We start from the raw sequence: 20,133 nt of genomic DNA on the forward strand, positions 1-20,133 counted from the left end.
GTGTATGTGTGTGTGTGTAAGAGAGCATGTTTAATAGTGTGTGTGTGTGTGTGTGTGTGTGTGTGTGTGTGAGAGTGTGTGGACTGGTGTGTAAACACAGCTTCTGTGTATTAAATCTTAAGCTACTGAGCCTGCCGTTAGCCTGTAAGCTAGAACTACTGTAGCATGTAATTAATTCTGTTAAATATCTGCACTTTTTCACTTTCTGTTTGGCTGACATCTACAGTCATCTTTTTAACATTTACAACAACTTAGGTTCACTGTGTTTCACCGTGTCTAACTGCACTACCTCCATTACACACACACACATACACACACACACAGCTAACAACTACCTAAGTAACTAACTAAGTAACTAAATGCAACAAGTACAGCATTGTTGATTAACCTAATATAGCATTATTACTTACTTTATATAAATAATCAAAAAACAACAAGAAACAAGAAGTATTTTTATCCTGCTTTTGTTGGCATCTGTCTAGGTTGTATTCAGTCAGTGGAGCTCCTGTGTTTTCTTTTACCAAAATAAACAAGCAAAACTCCAGAAATGTACCTGAACACACCTCATTTCCAGACCCTGGTGCTTGGTTAAAACCATGCCCCCTCTAGGTCTCTTTCAGTTCTGCATGTTGTTGACGTCATCAAAGAGGAGACAGTTCAGACTTGTTTGTTTTCTATGCATATGGGAACTTTGTACTCTGATTCATGAAAATATGTATCTCGTGTGCTTGGTGATTGGTGCATAATCTGCATAAGCCTTACCTGATTGGTTGCACTACATATGATGTAATAAGCAACCAATCAAAGCTTTAGTAGCCTGTATGAGGGTTTCACCCACCGCCTTATTGGATAGGTTCAACGCTGGTGTTGTGCCAGATACCACGTACCTGTCACATTCTGCTTTATCTTAGCATGCATATACAGCTCTGTAAAAGAGATCACTTAAATATTCCAAATTGAAAACCTCTGGAATATAATCAAGAGGAAGATGGATGATCACAAGCCATCAAACCACCAAACTGAACTGCTTGAATTTTTACACCAGGAGTAAAGCAGCATAAAGTTATCCAAAAGCAGTGTGTAAGACTGGTGGAGGAGAACATGATGCCAAGATTGATTTCTGAACTCTTAAAACTTTATGAATATGAACTTGTTTTCTTTGCATTATTTGAGGTCTGAAAGTTCTGCATCTTTTTTGTTAGTTCAGTCATTTCTAATTTTCTGTAAATAAATGATCTAAATGAGAATATTTTTATGTGGAATTTGGGAGAAATGTTGTCTGTAGTTTACAGAATAAAACAACAAGTGTTGTTAAGAATTAACAAAATTTTGGGATATGAACCACGCCTCAATTTCACGTGCTCCTCCCCCTGGTCCTATATATATACCTTCCAGGTGCTCACCTACGCGACTTTCGACCTCGCACGTGACTTCCGACCTCGCACAGGACGATCCTGCCGCCCTGGGCCTTGATCTGGTTGCCTCGGATTTCGAGCTGTTCTCTATACGCTTATCCTCTGCCGCTCTCATCGCACTCCAGGCTGCGCTCCGTGGTCTCCCCGGCCCAGCACGTTACCTGCCGGACTCTACTCGCTGATTCCACGCTTCAGCACCGGCACCAGCTAAAGCAACTTGATTAAGCGCGTCAGCTGCCCGGTCCGACTCTTCGGATCTTTGATTCAGCGCAAGCTAATCTACTCAACGCTGCCAGCCAGCTACCCGGTCCGACTCTTCGGATCTTTGATTCAGCGCAAGCTAATCTACTCAACGCTGCCAGCCAGCTACCCGGTCCGACTCTTCGGATCTTTGATTCAGCGCAAGCTAATCTACTCGACGCTGCCAGCCAGCTATTCGGTTCGGCGCGTCGGATCCCTGGTTCAGCGCAGGCGTCTCCCAGCGCGATTGCTTGGCTCTTAGACAGCGCGGCCACCCTCCCTCCCTGCCGGTGAGACCGATCTAATATCAAATTAATACATGGTTCCCTCGGTTTAATTTATAATTTCCTCTATTAAATGTATTCTTCCCTTGATTTATTTTATTGCTCCCTCTATTTAATGTATTATTTACTTGATTTATTCATCCTTCCCTGGATCTGTTTCACTGTTCAACTTTATTTATTGTTCCCTCCATTTAATTTATGGTTTCCTCTATTTAATTTTTTGTTCCCTCTATTTATTTAATTGTTCCCTTTATTAATTTTCCCTTAATTTATTTCACGTTCTCAATCTTTCACTGTTTCCTCGATCTATGTCTCCGTTTGATTTAATTCATAGTTCCCCTATGTAATTGTTTCCCTCTGCTCATTGTTAGCTCGGTCTTTTTCTCAGTTCAATTTAATCGTTTCTTCTCAGTGTTGGCTCGGTCTATTTCTCAGTTCCTTCGTTCGATTTAATTTATCGTTCCCTCTATTTAATTGTTACTTAGGTCTATTTCTCAGTTCCCTCGATTTATTTCTTGTTCGTTTGAATTTATCGTTCCCTCTATTTATTTGTTTCCCTCTGCTCATTGTTAACTCGGGCAATTTCTCAGTTCCTTCGATCTATTCCTCTGTTCGATTTAATTTATTATTCCCTCTATTTAATTGTTTTCCTCTGCTCATCGTTACCTCGGTCTATTTCTCAGTTCCCTCGATCTTTTTCTCAGTGCGATTTAATTGTTCCCTCTATTTAATTGTTTCCATCTGCTCATTGTTAACTAGATCTATTTCTCATTTTCCTCTGTCTATTTCTCTGTTCGATTTATTTATCGTTCCCTCTATTTAATTTGTTTCCTCGATTTATTCCACTATTCCCGATCTATTTCAATGTTTGATTTATTTTATTGTTCCCTCTAATTTATTGTTCCCTCGATTTACTCATCGTTCCCTCATTCTAATCCTCATTTAGATTTAATTTGTTGTTTCCCTCTATTTACTTTATTGTTTCATAGATTTTAATTCGATTCCTCATTTGTATTCATTGTTTCCTTTATTTTTGTTGTTCCCTCAATTTATTTCATTGTTTCATAGATTTTAATTTATTGTTCCCTCAATTTGATTAATTGTTTCCTCGATTCCAGCCGGCGAGGCGGAACCCTACGCCCGGCCTTACTATGTACTTTTACCATGAAGGAAGGCGATGGCTCTCTTTTCTGCCCTCTATTCTTTCCGTTACATCGATTCTTTTCTCTGTTACCTCTTTCAATGCCAGCGAGGCGGACCCCTACGCTCGGCTTTACTATGTACATTTATTTCTTTTCTCCGTTACCTCTTTCAATGCCAGCGAGGCGGTCCCCTACGCTCGGCTTTACTATGTACATATATTTCTTTTCTCTGTTACCTCTTTCAATGCCAGCGAGGCGGTCCCCTACGCTCGGCTTTACTATGTACATTTATTTCTTTTCTCTGTTACCTCTATCAATGCCAGCGAGGCGGACCCCTACGCTCGGCTTTACTAATGTACATTTATTTATTTTCTCTGTTACCTCTATCAATGCCAGCGAGGCGGACCCCTACGCTCGGCTTTACTATGTACATTTATTTATTTTCTCTGTTACCTCTATCAATGCCAGCGAGGCGGACCCCTACGCTCGGCTTTACTATGTACATTTATTTCTTTTCTCTGTTACCTCTATCAATGCCAGAGAGGCGGACCCCTACGCTCGGCTTTACTGTGTACATTTATTTATTTTCTCTGTTACCTCTATCAATGCCAGCGAGGCGGACCCCTACGCTCGGCTTTACTAATGTACATTTATTTATTTTCTCCGTTACCTCTATCAATGCCAGCGAGGCGGACCCCTACGCTCGGCTTTACTAATGTACATTTATTTTTAAAGGAACACGACGGCTCTCTTTTCTGCCCTCTATTCTTTCTCTTACCTCTATTCTTTTCCCTGTTACCTCCATCACTGCCGACGAGGCGGACCCCTACGCTCGGCTTTACTAATGTATATTTTCTGTTAAGGGCCGCTATGGCTCCTTTCTGTTCCCTCGATTCTTTTCTCTGTTACCTCGATCACTGCAGGCGAGGCGGACCCAGGGGCGTAGCAGCAAATTCTGGGCCCTTTTGATTAAAATCGAGATCAGTTATTTAACAATTAACAGTTATCCACTGTTTGTTTATAAACTGGTTAATGTTGATATCTTACGTTAGGAGGCTCAATGTCTTTACCTGTTTGGCAACTAGCTAAGCTAATGCGAGCATAAAATATCAGCAGCAAATGTCTGGAGTGAACTACATTTACTTTAATTGGACTTTTGCTTAACAAGCAAACTCGGTTTACCTTCGGGAAAGAAAGCCACCATCAGCTGCTTGCCCTCTTTCTGCCTTCTTTCTTTTTCCTTCCTTTCTTTCGATAACCTGATTTCTTGCTTTGGGCAGCAGGATGCCTCTAGCCCCCAGGTCTTTAAATCTGGGCTCACTGATGGTACACCTGAAGCCAGTAGCTATCGGGCGGACTAAACCATTTTGCGCCTCCAGGAGGGGGCCCCCAAAATGTCCTATATGTGGACGGACCTTGATGCATTCTTCAGTCAACGCTTCTCTCCGCCTGCCGTTTGCATCCCATCTGGTGTCAGTGTTCTTCGTCTGGGCGCCACCCCTACTGCCGAGACTAACTTTGGTCCTGCCTGTTGCTCAATTTTTTTTTATTTTTGGGGGGGACTACGCAGGACTCTCTTCAGGCTTCTCTTCCTTGATTTATGGAACATATGAACACGTCAGGCCGAAAGGAACAGTCAGACCACCAAAGACTTCATGAGTTCAACCCCTGTACGCAGCTGAATGACCAGAAACTTTGAACTCAGATGGGAGCAGGTGTCATAACCTAGTTGTCGATTTAAATTTACATGGTCGTCACATTCCTTTGTCGAGAACAAAACTCACCTGGTCACGAAACCTGTCGAACTCCCCATTCAGTCAAGCTTATACTGGTCTGCAAATTTTATCACGAGGATGTTGCTAACTCTGTATACCATCTACTATTAAGTCATTTTCACTCATACCACCCCTGAAACGCTGTTAAAGATCTTATGAAATTCTGCTGAAGACTTCAGTCTCTCACCACGGCTTACCTCCTTTCAGTTCAGATTCGGCCGCTGGTCCTCCCACTTTCCTCTTTTTGGGGGGACCTGGCTTGAGAACCGTCTCAAGCTGTTCTGAACTGTACCCCAAGCAACATCATCACAGTTCCCCTCCCCGCATCGCGTAGGCGGGGTTCATTATAGCAAAGTGTTGTTAAGAATTAACAAAATTTTGGGATATGAACCACACCTCAATTTCCCGTGCTCCTCCCCCTGGTCCTATATATATACCTTCCAGGTGCTCACCTACGCGACTTTCGACCTCGCACCCACCTCCACCCCATCACCACCCTAATCTTCACTCTCATCTTCATCACTCATCTTCATTACTCCTAGCTGCGGGGGGGACCTGGCTTGAGAACCGTCTCAAGCTGTTCTGAACTGTACCCCAAGCAACATCATCACAGTTCCCCTCCCCGCATCGCATAGGCGGGGTTCATTATAGCAAATATTCATTTTGTTTCTGTAATTTTGGTAAATTATGTATTAGAATAAATCATTGTCAGGAAATTCTTGTTTATCCAAGCCTGTCACCATAATTTCACATAATTTAATGTGACAATAAATTTGTGCAGATTTTAACACTGCCCATTGCATTTTCTCACACATATTTTAGCCAGTTACAGTATGACCAGTGCATTAATCAAGTTAAGACATGGCTGAAAAAACTATATTATACATTTAAAATGATTTAATTGCATAAAAATAACCTAAAGAAATCAGACACTTTTACACAGTAAATATTCAGTCCACACTCCCAAATAGCTTTTGTCCGATTTATTCAGAGAACAGTCAGACAAAAACAGTTTTGTTGATGCAGAAACAGGAACAAGAAAGAAGATATGAAAGTGAGGAAATAGAAGTTTAGCACACTGTAAGCTTTAGTCTTACTTAGAATTTTTATTGCAGTCAAGTTATTCTAATTCTTTTTTCTAAATTTGAGGCAAAAAAATGCTTGATTAGAGTCTTACTTCACTTGTTTTGAGATTATGCGATTGAGCAAATACTAAAAAAAAAAAAAAAACGATGAAAAATGTGCTTTAACCCACTGGCAGCATCCCTTGAAGTTCATCAAGGCTTGGTTAGAGAAGAAGTCCTGGAAGATTCTGGAGGCGGCTGCAGCAGTAAAGCCAAGAAGATCAGTGAACTGAGGAGCACTGTTCACGAGAACTGGCCTAAGATTCATCAGGAACACTAACAGAAGCTGTTACCTGTCTGTAAATCACATTAGCAGCAGATCAGAACAGCAGAAGTGTGCTCTACTAAGAACTACTGACGCTTAAAATGAAGGCTTTAATAATTTTGAGAGAACATTCGTCCATTTTTTCATAATTCTAATTTGCGGTGCTTATGGTCAGTGCCTAATCTCATGATTATTGGTATTAGAAGAGGAAAGAAAGTTTAAAAGAGTGGTTAAGTCTGAATCCAGGAAACCCAGATAAGGGTCTGATGATTTCCAGGTCCTTCAACACATTCTGCAAAATTAAACAGAGAACAATATCATCAGGACAGGAACAATAGTACATGAAATAAATCTATATTATTCTGTTTCTGGTTAAAGAGATCTTCACATTGGTTCAAACCCTTCATTCTCACTGTATAAAACCCTTTTAAATGGTGAATTTGAGTTTTACTTGAGATTTAGTTAAAGTAATCAACCCTTTAACAGGTCAGCTGTGGGTGGAACTGAATACATTTATAATGTTTAAATTTCACAGCAGTTTTAAAAAAGTTTTACTGTATATTTAATTTAATAAGTTTCAGTTTCACACTCATCACCTACATGCACAGAGTCTCCCTTTACGTAAAACTGATTGGTTTGTAGTAGTTGTCTGTTTGTTAAACTGCCATTCCAGGTGTTGTGCTGAATTCTGCCTCTCTGCCAAAATGCGTCTCTATCCTTCGAGTGCAGGTTTGTTCTGAGTGTAACAGATTCCTCTCTGATTCCTGAATATGGATTAATCTACAGTTACAGTAGATACAGAATCACCAGATTTCAGCACAACATCTCTTCTTTTACTTCTTCTATTGTTTAATGGTTGACAATAGCCTGATTCAACTTCTTATAGCTGGTCTGAAAGTCTAAATTCTGCAAAAATGTGTTTCACACTTTTTACTTTCTTTTTCCGCCTGTATTTTGGGTTGAATCAAACCGAGAAGTCAGATGTTTTAGAACAAATAAGGTAGGTACACCCTGTCTTTATTGTTTTTTTTTCAACCACAAGTTTACACTAAATGCCATCAGTACTTGGAGTTCCTCTGAAATTAAAAGCTTGTTGGAAAGGGGGGCGGGACTTGGCTGTTTACAGGAATCCACTGTAAAAAAATGGTGAATTATAATGGAATACCTTGATGGCCGTACCCGGACACCCCAGGCGATGACATCCTCACAGATTACGACTTTATCGATCTTGGTGATGTCGAACCCTCTGTATGCGAAGTCTAGCAGGTGGGTCCTGTCAACATACACTCTAAACTCCTTGTCTGTGCACAAGATCTTCACCTGTGAAAGAGAAATGAAAGATTGGAACCCATTCCTCTAAAAGAAGAGCATTGTGAAAAGGTCAGTTACATCATTTACTATGTATTTGCAGTGATGAAAAAATTAACGGCCTTAGTAACGCTGTTTATTTCAACACCATTACTTTTTTCAGTAAGGAGTAATGTAACTAATTACTCTGACTGTTACTATAACCCCGTTACCATTTCCCCTTTACACCCCGTTACTGCACCTTACTTTAGCTGCTCAAAACGTTTGGTTTTTAACTTTGTGCATACAGACAGAGACGCAAGTGTGTGTGTGTGCGTTGTGTGTGTGAGTCACAAGGGAGGGGAGGATGAGATAACCAGCTAAGCAATGATTGGTTAAGACATAGTAAGATTACGTCTTCAGCCAATCAGAGAGAAAATAGGTGGGTGGGTGTTTAGAGTGCATAGTGAGAGATGGTGTGTGAGGAGGACTCCAGTGTAAAACAGCCTTTTCCAGATGGAAATACCGACACTATTTCACACTCACTGAGGTCAAAGGTTAAAATCTGCACGTTGAGTTCACATTATGTCCCCAAATGAAAAACCTCTATGCTGGTTCTTGTCTTTGCTGTTGTGCACTCTATTCTTCTGGCTTATGAAACACAATCTGAGAGGGTGGGGACCGGGGGTGGGGGGGGTGGCAGTTACGGGGGAGAGTAACACAAAAGTAAGGCAATAGTTTCTTTTACTGGTAACTAGTTACTTTAATAGTGGAGTAACTCAGTTAGTAACTCAGTTACTTTTTTGTAGAAGTAACTAATAACTATAACTAATTACTTTTTCAAAGTAACGTACCCAACACTGATTATTTGTAGCTACAGGCAGTATTTCCTGTTATTCTGATCAGGTACAACCTAAAGTTTGCAGCAAGACAAACTGAGAGCAGAACAGCTCCACTCTCCACTCACCAGGAAAGATTTTCCACGTGCAAACGGGAAGGAGGGAGTTTCTCGTTCCTCACAGCCCCAAAATCCATCAATCAGACTGTTCCTCACAATGCAGAGTTTCCCATCGTCAAAGAAATATGGTTTCAAATGGAAGAAAATGTCCTCATTCTTCATCACATCGATCGCAAACCTGAATGAACAGAAAAGTTATTTTTCAGTATATAATCAGTATATATTCAGTATTTATGGCTATAGAGAATACAGGGTATGCTGGGTATGATCACTCCTGTATGATTACTTTTCAGCGTTGGGTTTGACATGCAGAGGGATGTTGATGGTCATGTTCTCAGAGATCACATCATTCAGAATATATGCAGACGGTGCAGTCATCCAGAGAGGAACTGGAATGGGAAAGCTTGTGGTTATTGGTAGGAGATGTTCAGGAAATTAATAATTATATAGGTATGTACAGTGAGCAATAAAGTTGGAAGCTGTATAAAAAATGTAAGACTTTATGTAATCATCATCACAATCAAATCTGCAGTTTCTGAATTTTCTCTGTTAGCAACTGTGTAGTACGCTTCTTACTGAACTCCAAATTCTTACTGAACTCTAAGGTGAGTTGTGGGTCCAGAATGTGCCATGAAGAAAAAGCAATGGCAACTCATTAGATCTGTAGCCCACTAAATCAACCAAGTACTGGACGCCACAATCAGGGTTCATACACGTTTTAACCATTTAATTTCCATGATTTTTTCATGACTTTTCAATGCCTTCAAAGCAAAGTTTCATGACCAAATTATTTTTAAAACATCAGTGCAGACATGGACAATAAAACCAAAAATCAACTAAAACTATAAGCAAAATTAATTATAGTAGGCCTAAAACGAATCTGACAATATAAATTTTATAATAAAATATGTGTCAGATCCTGAGAGCTCCATTATGTTGGGCTAAATTACTGAATTAACTCTGAGCTGATGCATTTGTATTTTGTAGCTCAAGTGTTGAGTGTTGTCAGGGTCGCGGTCCAATACACTACCACTGCCCCGGCTTGTGAATTGGGACACGGCCGTGAAAAACGCCCTTATAAGGAGATAGGGAGGCCGAGAACGGGCAGAAATTAAGCCACGCCGAGCACGACAGAGAGAGAGAGAGAGAGAGAGAGACAGGTGAGGAATGTAAACAAAATCTGGCCAGAGAGGCATTTTTTATTATTTTTATATACCAATTATTTTATCAATTTATATTATATTCAAACAACCTTACAGGATATAGTACTGAATCATAACTCAAGTCAAAAATTGAAATTGTCAAAATTGTTCTCTAACTGGACCGAACTGAATTCTAATTAAATACCCCCGCTCTATGCTCTCACTAGGACAGCCCACTCCAATGTGATTGCCCCAGTGTGATACCTGTGAACTGTTCTGGAGCCAAGGACAAACTCAATCAATGGTCAACAATGCCAGACTGGCTGCCCAGAGGTGAGTTTCAAGTCAGGTACATACATTAAATACATACATTAAATACATAGACTTTACATACATTAAACACATACATAGACTTTACAATGTGGACTGCAGCTTCTGGAGTGGAAAGCTCATCTTTAGGTCTATTTAATAACCAGAAAATATAGGTCTTTTGTAGAGATACGTACTTGGATCGATGGTCACATGCTGGACGAAGACATCTCCTTTGACAGTGAGTTTTCTAATCTGATGTATTTCTTTGATGCGATGAGTGAAATTCAACAGGTGCTCCTTGTCCACTTCCACTCTGTATTCAGAATCGGTGCAGAGAATCTTCAGCTGGGAAACAGACAGATCATTTTTATAACTGTTTTTAATAGTTTACACATATTTTCATCATAACAAGCATGAGACATCAGTGATTAGACAGGGTTAATATGTGGTTAGAGGAAAGTGAAAGGATGAGCAGGGGAAGCTGGTTTGTACTGATCTCTCACCTGAAAAGGTTTTCCAGGTGTGAAAGGAAAGAAGCACAGTTCTCTTTCCTCAGCTTCCCAAAAATATCTCCTTTTGCTGTTCCTCACGATCACCTGATTCCCGTTCTCATTAAATCGGGGGTTGAAATGAAAGGCTATATCATTGTCTTTGTGTAGGTTTATATGAAATCTGTAGGGAAAGAAAACATTTTAACAATAAATGTGCTTTAAAACTTTAAATACTTAAAAATGTTCCACTGCAGTGGAACTGTTTAATTTTGTTGTATTAGCAGATTGGCTTTTTATGATCTTACCGGTCAGCATTTGGCTTGACTTGTCCTTGGATGGTGATGACCGTCTGATTCCTGAGTCCATCGTACAGGACCTGCTCATAGGGAAACCCTGGTCGAAGAGATCCTTCATAGGAAAGCATGAAGAACAAATGAGCTCATTGATTCTTGACAGTCCTTGGTGCATTAATTAAATGTTTACTAAAAATCTCATTTCTAATTTCTAATTTGATCTCTGGTTAGAGATATCAGTTCCCTCAGTAATGTATTTTGGATGATCCGGAACCAGAAATAAAGCATCATTACCTTTAATTCCAGCCAGAGTTTCAGCCAGATAGCTATGGTTCATGACTCTCAGGGCAGTCTCGCATATCTTCACTGCATCCTTTACTCCATAGACCTGCACCATCTGGCTGGCAGTTGCCTGCAGGTCTGCATCCTGCAGTTGGCACTCAGGTACAGCAGGAAAGTTGTCCACCACCCCCTGCACAAGGTGTGTCCGGAAACTAGCCAGATCTTCTGCATTCAGGTTCTCCAGAACTTTCTGGAGTTTGTTTTCTTTAGCCATTTAGATTCTGGATGCAAGAAAATACACATTATGTGTTCAGAACATTCAGATTTTTACTCCAACATCAGAATAACATACCAAGAAGGAGACTCTGATACCCAGCTGGACCTTTAGATTCTGCACACTTGTAGGTTGATAAAGTTGAACTTACAGATGAGATGCACATAAATGCTTGATAGGTGACAAATTTGGTGACAAGGCAGGTGAGGAGAATGTTACAATCTAGTGGAGATATTCCTGTGAAACTAACTGAAAAGACTGAGCTACTAGTGCCCCTTGTATCACTACTAGATGTGGCTGACTGTCATATTCAGAGGCTTCCAAGATCATCAATCACACCAGCAGTTGGGGCAGTGTGTCAATCGACAGCAAAAACGAGGAGCCGCTCGCTGCAGCCTGTAGGAAGGCGGAGTTGGACATCCAACCCCGCCCACATCCAACTCCGCCCATGTCCAACTCCGCCTTACGTCTAAAGCAACACCCACCTTACGTCCGTCACGAACGCCTACATTTACTCCCGGTAAACAGGAATTGTAGCCGAGAAAGCAGCTAAAGCATCTATCTGATTTATATCTCCGGTTATGGCGGTAAGTACAAATATTGAGTTATTTTATAAGTTCACAGAGCTATTTTTATAATGTCCTCTTGTTTTTCTATATTATATTTTATGAATAAACGGTGAGTCGTTGATACGCACATGAAGGTTCTACATCGGCGCGTGTACCATGTGGTTTGTTTGCTTCTAGCTAGTCATATTGCCGTTTTTTTTTATGGATTCTAATGCAGAATTGCACCCAGTCTTGTCTAATTCAAACTTTAGTTATCTTACCTTCTGTTTTATGGGCTAAAATGCTACCAATTAATGGTATCACAGATAAACTCTCATAGCTAGTAGTGAGCTAGGCATCAGTTTTGTTTTTAAGGCATAGCTAGGGGTTATAGTCAGCTAACCTAAAAAACTGTTTAAACTGTCTATACAAGAAGTTAATTGGCTAACAAGATAGCAAGATAATCTAGCTAACTAAAATTGGTTCAAAGTCTTAGTCATACAAATAAATATTTGAAGATATCAATGCTTAATCCTCCTATTTAATTTGTCAGGAATAGCAATGGTATTCCCGGGTTAATTTGACCTGGTTCATTTTTAATTATCCAACATATTTCTGAAACCAAAATAATCCTAACCAGAAGAGTAAATATTTAATAACTAACTCCATTGCTGATTGTTCTATCAACATTTAGTACAATAGTGTACAATAGAGGTAATAGTTCAATTAGGATAATTCACTTGTATTTCCATTTTAAAAAATCTTACTTTTTTTTTTGTTTTACTACTTTGTTACTTTTAAATGACCAACACAATATTTTTACATATAAATGAAACATAACATTACAATTTCGTTTTAGTTTTAGTTTTTGCAGGGGGTTGTTGCAAATATGAAATTAACCATTTTCATGTTATATGTTAATTATACAAATAAAGGCAAGCTGAAGACGTTTCACACAGAAAAAATACTTTTACTATCTTACTAAATGGGTCAATTTGACCCGTAACGTAACAGGAGGGTTAAGTCGATGCACATTTATTACCTTTGTACTGAATGTAGTTACAATTAATGTGCACCGATATAGTAATTGTAAGCTCATGTTGTGTTTTGTTGCTTTCTGTTTTACAGCATCCAACACATGTCCAGGCCACTCCTGACCCTTCACGGTTTGGCCAGTGTGGTGTTTTCAAATGCCCCTGCTTCAGTTTTGACACTGACCAGCGATTTAATAACAGCCTACATCTACAAAACCATATCAAACAAGCAGTCGAGAATAACGGTATGGGGAAGTATTTCTTTAAACAGAGAGAGAGAGATTGATTTTATTGGCTATAACAAATAAACATGTAAATGTAATATCTTGAATCAACAAATGCACTTACATCTTACACTCAATTGATGGGCATAATGAGTTGAAGAATGTTAATATTTATAGGCTTAATTGCATGTTGTGTGCATTTTGGTCTTACAGTTTCCTTCATCTCAAAACTGCACACCTACAGCACACTTTTATTGTGTCTATTGCAGCCATACAATACTATGCAAAGACCAGTTCAGACATCATGTATCTCTGTGCAGCAGTGCAACCAAGACCACTATAGCAGAAGTGTTTAATCCACAGACTGTTGCTACTTCTGATGCACGTCCAGCTCCCCCTCTGCCAGCTACTCCTGATACACCTTCTCCCAGTTCTGGTCTTGCTTCCTCTGTGCATGGTATTAATTATATTAATTATTATATTTTCTCTCAGGAAAGTTCAGCGTGTTGAACGTGTGACTGATGAAGGAGATAGAATGGGCAACGTCTCCTTTGAACAGGTGTGAGGGTGTGGATGTGTGTTTTTTATTTCGGGTTAATTTAACTGGGCCATTTAAAATGTTTTACTGCTGTGGTTTGTTTTCAAAAGTCTGAATTGGGCTGAAAAGATAAGTTGACATTATTTGAAATTTCGACTTGACCTAGTGTTGACTAGTCATTTCAAGGGCATTTGAAGCCCATAAGCTATTGGAGTGCTATCATTTTAAAGGGATAGAAAAGCAGAGAGCTGTTTTGTTACGTTAAGGCAGAGATTAGTCAACAGAATGACGCTGACTACAGTCTTCAGGCAAAAATGCTAGCCATTCCTACAGTAATCAGAGATTGGGGATATGATTGAAATAATAAGTGCCAACTCAGATTAATAGAATACCAAAATAGTAATTGGTTGCAGCCTTAGAATGTTATCTGGTCATTTTTTTCAATTACTATAATTTTCATGAATCAAAATCTACATGCTTCTATAATGTTTTTCACAGATGCCCCTTATTCTCATAGATACAGTTCTGGAAGAGGGTGACAAAGCTTTTTTAAAGCTGTCACTGGTTTGTCGTCTCTTCCGGGACATTGTTTGGACAACAATCATTCCGGGCCCGGGCACATTTCGAGTGGCTTGACAGTAAGCATGATATTTCAGTACAGTTAAGATGTTTGTTTTCCCTTAGAAAAGGAATTACACTCACTGATTTTAAAATCATTTTAAAAGTCTTGATTTTTTTAAACCTACAGGTGTAGTGCCATGAAAACATCACAGTGCTGCATGTAAAGACGAGTTTCGCAGGATGTACGAACTGCAGTGCTGCCAGAACTGTCAAGAAACTTATAAAGACTGCATACTGGGTATGTTTGTTCTAAATAAATTTTGATAATTTTTTCCTGAGGTCAGAAATTGGTACGTCAATATATTTAAGGTATTGGGGCTTGAGAGATTACTTTGTGAAAGTGTGTGCTTTTACTTATATTACAGGCTACGTTGGGCATGGGAGACGAGGGGAGCTTGTGGCATTTTACAGCGAAAACGAGCACCCTGGATTCTGCAGCCAGCTTCATGAGTGGCTGGGTGTGTGAGTGGCTGGGTGTGTGAGTGGCTGGGTGTGTGAGTGGCAGGGTGTGTGAGTGGCAGGGTGTGTGAGTGGCAGGGTGTGTGAGTGGCAGGGTGTGTGAGTGGCTGGGTGTGTGAGTGGCTGGGTGTGTGAGTGGCTGGGTGTGTGAGTGGCTGGGTGTGTGAGTGGCTGGGTGTGTGAGTGGCTGGGTGTGTGAGTGGCAGGGTGTGTGAGTGGCAGGGTGTGTGAGTGGCAGGGTGTGTGAGTGGCAGGGTGTGTGAGTGGCAGGGTGTGTGAGTGGCAGGGTGTGTGAGTGGCAGGGTGTGTGAGTGGCAGGGTGTGTGAGTGGCTGGGTGTGTGAGTGGCTGGGTGTGTGAGTGGCTGGGTGTGTGAGTGGCTGGGTGTGTGAGTGGCTGGGTGTGTGAGTGGCTGGGTGTGTGAGTGGCTGGGTGTGTGAGTGGCTGGGTGTGTGAGTGGCTGGGTGTGTGAGTGGCTGGGTGTGTGAGTGGCTGGGTGTGTGAGTGGCTGGGTGTTGCATTTTTAAATAAAGACTTCTGTATTTGTTTGACCAAAGCATGTAACCAAACATTTTAAAGGCTAGTGTGCCAATAAATGCCAATAAAGATATTGTATTAGCTTGGACAAAGTGTTTGTAAGTGGAGTTAATTTCCCTGGGAACTACTGTCAGCCATACAAAATTGGGAGAGGAGAAGCAGGAAAGGGATATTATTATTATTATTATTATTATTATTGACAAAATAGCTATGTATACATATGATATTTTAATTTCTGAAACCACAGCATTTGATATATTGTACTCTATCGTTATACACTGTCCAGCATACCATTATTACCACCTGCTTGTTTCTGCTTCTATTATTCTTTTTTTAGCTCCAATTAGCATCTAGGACACTTTAGTTGCATAATGGTTTACTGGTGTATAATATACAATAGGTATAAAACACTGTTCACTCTATTAGACACTTCTACCAACAGCTGCTTTACATTGTGAGTGAAAAGTCAGAGACAGAATCTTTAAATCTGTTGCTGCACAGTTTGTTGCTCATCTGCAAATTCTTCATCAGTGCCCATGGGATGCTGCCTACTTGATGCTGAATACAGGACGCTGCCCACATGATGCTGGTTGATGGAGCATTTCCTGTCCAGTAGTGACAATGAGGTGTTTAAATTCTCCAGAGGCACTACTTTGTCGGATCCACTCATACCAACACAGCTCTTAACACCACTATGTCAGTGTCACTGTAGTGTTGTGAATAACCAACAAGCCACATAATAGCTGCTCTGTGGTGGTCCTAAATTGTATGCTATACAGTGCAGCTGTGTCATTCTCATCTGTAATATTTTCAGCACCCTGTTGACAGTGAAGATGCAGAATTGCTTCTAATATCATTATTATATATTAGCTATGACTATAACACAAATAGCTTCCCCCTGCTGAGTGGTGATAAGAAGCACTCTGTCTATCTGTAATATGAAGTATAGAGCATTACAGTACAGAGAACAGGTGTGATCTAACAATCAAACACTTTAATAATCAGATGCACCCTTTGACCAGCCTCTACCAGGGCAAAGCCATGATTGATAATGTGCTCTTTATTTCATATGGAACATAACCAAAAACTGTATATCGTAAGTTTTAACTTTATATAATAAGTAAATAATGATTCCTATGATAGCTAATCAATAATTCTGGAGATATTTACCAGTCTAAAATAAATTTATAAAATCTACACACTCTGGCAACTAGTTTAACAAATTTAAATGTAAGGATTAATGCAGTGAAATAATGGCTTACTCTGCTGGTGAGTGGGACAGATTAATGTATAATGTATTGTGATATACAGGACAGAGGCAATTGATCTTTTGGAAACAGCAAACCGTTGTATGCAATTATTTGCTTATTGTATAAAATAAAGGAGAAATGGCACACGTGATGAAAAAGAAGAGCAAGAGTTCCCTCTGTTACACAGAATGAGTTACCAGACTCATAAACCACAAGTTAGCAGCATGCCATATAAGAAAAACAATAAAATCATACACTTTTAAGTTCACATGATTCCTTATGTATTACTTTATTTACAATGTTAAACCAAAAATGAATGAGAAAGTGTTTCCAAACTTTTGGCTGGTACTGTATATATAGCCTATTTTTTGTGATATCTGTGCATTACACTACAGTGCTGTAGCCAAGGCTACGTGGTGGAACTACTCACAAGATATGCGTAAATTTAGCGCAACATCGGCGCTATATGCGTATTTCACGTGGCACACAGTGCTTCTTGAACAAAAAAGTAGGGGGGTTGGCGTACAAGAGCACATGTGGGCGGGGTTGGATGTGGGCGGAGTTGGATGTCCAACTCCGCCTTCCTACAGGCTGCAGCGAGACGTACTTGGCAAAAACATGATTTAAAAGCTTTAACCATAAGGTCTCCATGCTCAATTTTAAATGCAACCTGGATTCATCACTAAAGACTATAAGGTTCTGGGATGCAGCAGTCCAGGTTTCTAATTAACAACACCAATGCACAAAGGCGGCTTACATGGGCAAATCATCTAAATGACCATACATATAAATACATATCTATACATATAAATTCAATTTTTTTCTACTGGATTGTTCCACACAAACTCACTATGGATCACAAAGGTTTTTCATGAATTTGATCAAATAAATGTAAAACTCCATGTACTCTGTGGTAGAAATGTGTAGGCTCATGTAATTGCTAAAAGCAGGTTTGAGCAACATGATTTGTGCTGTGAACTACACACATCAACACTGCTACAGTTAGAAGAGGTGGAGGTGTAAGAGGAGTATGGAGAGGTGGAGGAGGTAATGTACGAGCAGTAGGAAGAAGTGGAAGTGAAGGAGGTGGGGAAGAAGCATTAGGGAGATGTGAAAAAATGTACAGAAAGAGCAGTATGGAGGAGGTGGAGGAGGGAAAGTAGGGAGAGGTAGAGAAGGTAGTGGAATAGTGGAAGAGAAGTAGGGAGAGGTAGAAGTGAAGGAGGTGGTGGAGAAGCAGTAGGTAGAGGAAATTAAGCCATAATTTCATAAAATGTGTTTAAGCAATCAAGAAAATCTGTATCAGCTTCTCGTAACTATGTTTCTATACAAAGTCCCAGAAGTTGTTTTTAAAGGCAGGTTGAAAACCTGTTTGTTTTTCTGCATCATTAATACTTTTCCAGCGCGATACTGTTTGCTCTGCTATGCTTCACCGTATATATCTAAACATATTTATTTGATATAATTTTAATATTTACCAAAAGAGCAGATGTCCTCCTATTTGCTACGTCTTTCTCTCAATCTTCTGCTGAGCCAGAGAAGTGCAGAACTCTGAGATGGAGAATTTGGAGGTGGAGATCTTCTCTGGGAGATGATGATGAGTCTGATCTAGAGGACCACCCTGTTTATATACAGCAGGAGAGGTTGTGGGGAGAACCTGTGAGAGACTGTGGGCCAATCAGCTGCTGCAGGAGAGTATAAAATATACAAACAGTTCACAGCAGCTGTGAAAATATATATTACTGTTGATTTCCATACCTAAACTAATCCTCCAAAACAGAACCTGTTAATCAGAGGTATTATTATTTATAGTGTTGGAATTATATTTTCACTCTTCCCAAATGCAATTTTGATACTGAAACCCTGGATTCAGAAATTTGTCACACAGAAAAAGCAAAAAAAATGTACTATATATATTTTTATTATTTTATTTATGATGATGTAGCACATGTTTGGTTAAGGGCAATGTTTTGGAGTTTGTCATTTTCAGAATTGTTCAGAAACATCAGCAACACTAAATGTACATCACAGTACTGGTGGGAGCACACACACACACACACACACACACACACACACATACAGTACTTATCATCTACTTCTATATAAAGTTGTGATGTTGAGTGGAATGTTCTTCTAGGGGTGTTAACCCAGACATCACCACAATCACCAGCCTTTAGCCTCCAGTTAGAGCTGTGAGAATTCACAGCACCCTGTGTGAAGCTGTAGATGACCTTTAACATAAAAAAGCATTTGACTAATAAAAATAAAAAAACATTTTAAAACTTAAAGTTCTTATACAGCTGCAATCCTAATTATTCCACCCCAATAGCATGATTAGTTTCATTATCTAAATGTATAGCTTTTCACAATTAACCAACCAAGAGCAATTTAAATACCTCAGCTCATCATGTCTTTTTGGCTTGTAAGAAGAAAATATGCTTCTAAATATGCATCTGTGCATCTCCAGAAAAAAAGAAGAGTTATTTTAAAAATGTATTCCATTACGGGTTACTGATTACCTGTTCAGAAATGTAATTGAGGATTACCCAGCCTGCATTGCTGCATGGGAGGAACATGGGCTACTAGGTGGGTTCCAGGTGAGCATCATGCAGTGTAAAACCTGACAAGTTAAATAAACTCAAACGATTTGAGCATTATTTATTTTTAAAAATGAGTGTGATTAATGTAATTGTTAGTTTATTTGAGTATTTTGGATTCATGTGCACAGTAAACCCTAATAACTATATAATAGTTTTGCCAACTCATTAAAATTAAGGATGTCTGCCTTAACAGACATGCATTACACCAACTTAAATGCACTGTTTTACACAACTCCAGCAAATCAAGTTAAGCTAACTCATTTTCAACTATTAAAGTAAAAAGCATCAGCTTATTTGAGGAAACCGATTGGCTTCAATAATTTAAGTTACACTCAAACTCAAATCAAACACTTGAAACAAACACTTTTTTAAAAGAGCAGCTATAAATGCAAGAAGGCAACAAATCATTTTTGAGTTAGTTTGACTTTATCAGCAAAAGTGATGCCAAGTTTCTGTAATATTTAAGTTATGTTAGCTTAATTAGTAAGAAATGCAGTTAGAGTTTACAGTGTGGAAATGTGTTATGTATATATATTAGTTGAGCTGCTCACACAGGGCGAATCATCTGGAAATTTAAATTAATGTAAATCTAATTACTTTATATTACTTTTGGAGTTTTTATGAGGCTGTGTTATTCAGTGGAAACCACAGTCACCAGCCTTTCAGCCTCCAGTAAGAGTTGTGAAAGTTCACAGCACCATGTGTGAAGCTGCAGATGACTTTCAACAGCTGAAAAAAAGCATTTGACTAATAAAGAATTTAAAACATTTTTAAAAAGTATAAATTATTATACAACGTAATATTATACAACTGCAAACTTAATTATTCAACCCCAATTGCAAGCTACTGTAGGTTCATTAGCAAAATGTATAGCTTTTTACAATAAACCAACCAAAGTAGCCCAAATGAAATATCTCAACTCAGCTTGTCCTCTAAGTAAAAAATAATAAGTGCCCTTTCGTAAAAGTGCACCGCGCGCAAGGTGCATCGCAACGCTCATTCCAATCTTACACCCCGTCAACAGCTCATTTCACGTCTT

At 39.4% G+C, this 20,133-nt stretch overlaps 2 protein-coding genes and 2 long non-coding RNA genes across 10 annotated transcripts in view; 2 read left to right on the forward strand and 2 right to left on the reverse strand.

Moving 5' to 3' along the window:
* LOC107197403 (uncharacterized) overlaps positions 1–20,133 on the forward strand; it is a 63,715-nt gene that overhangs the window by 9,820 nt on the left and 33,762 nt on the right. The window lies entirely within an intron of this gene.
* LOC125786876 (uncharacterized) lies at positions 3,005–3,982 on the reverse strand. 3 transcript variants are annotated; one of them, XR_007428866.1, is made up of 3 exons: positions 3,752–3,982; positions 3,463–3,606; positions 3,005–3,173 (listed from the first exon to the last, which is right to left on the reverse strand). It is a non-coding gene; the product is annotated as an uncharacterized LOC125786876 (long non-coding RNA). The 3 variants fall into 3 exon arrangements; XR_007428867.1 differs by lacking the exon at positions 3,752–3,982 and adding an exon at positions 3,679–3,721 and having other exon boundaries at positions 3,535–3,606; XR_007428865.1 differs by lacking the exon at positions 3,752–3,982 and adding an exon at positions 3,679–3,721.
* On the reverse strand, positions 5,825–19,082 carry LOC103030543 (galectin-9). The gene is made up of 9 exons (XM_049470489.1): positions 17,973–19,082; positions 11,023–11,291; positions 10,741–10,843; positions 10,448–10,616; positions 10,139–10,289; positions 8,777–8,879; positions 8,500–8,668; positions 7,411–7,565; positions 5,825–6,537 (listed from the first exon to the last, which is right to left on the reverse strand). Exons 2-9 carry the CDS (start codon positions 11,282–11,284, stop codon positions 6,528–6,530), a joined length of 1,122 nt encoding a protein of 373 aa, XP_049326446.1. The 5' UTR covers positions 11,285–11,291; positions 17,973–19,082; the 3' UTR covers positions 5,825–6,527.
* LOC125786871 (uncharacterized) lies at positions 11,665–15,098 on the forward strand. 3 transcript variants are annotated; one of them, XR_007428859.1, is made up of 6 exons: positions 11,665–11,871; positions 12,961–13,111; positions 13,583–13,657; positions 14,146–14,266; positions 14,377–14,487; positions 14,615–15,098. It is a non-coding gene; the product is annotated as an uncharacterized LOC125786871 (long non-coding RNA). The 3 variants fall into 3 exon arrangements; XR_007428858.1 differs by having other exon boundaries at positions 13,583–13,649; positions 14,127–14,266; XR_007428857.1 differs by having other exon boundaries at positions 13,583–13,649.

The sequence above is a fragment of the Astyanax mexicanus genome, chromosome 22 (assembly GCF_023375975.1).
Source record: "Astyanax mexicanus isolate ESR-SI-001 chromosome 22, AstMex3_surface, whole genome shotgun sequence".
NCBI classification, from domain to species: Eukaryota; Metazoa; Chordata; class Actinopteri; order Characiformes; family Acestrorhamphidae; genus Astyanax; species Astyanax mexicanus.

Coding starts and splice junctions, on each gene's coding strand:
- LOC103030543 (XM_049470489.1), bottom strand. CDS start 11,284: ATGGCTAAAGAAAACAAACTCCAGAAAGTTCTGGAGAACCTGAATGCA. Junction 10,290..10,447: donor CACCTGGAAAACCTTTTCAG/GTGAGAGATCAG, acceptor TCTGTTTCCCAG/CTGAAGATTCTCTGCACCGA. Junction 8,880..10,138: donor GCATGTGACCATCGATCCAA/GTACGTATCTCT, acceptor TTCCCATTCCAG/TTCCTCTCTGGATGACTGCA.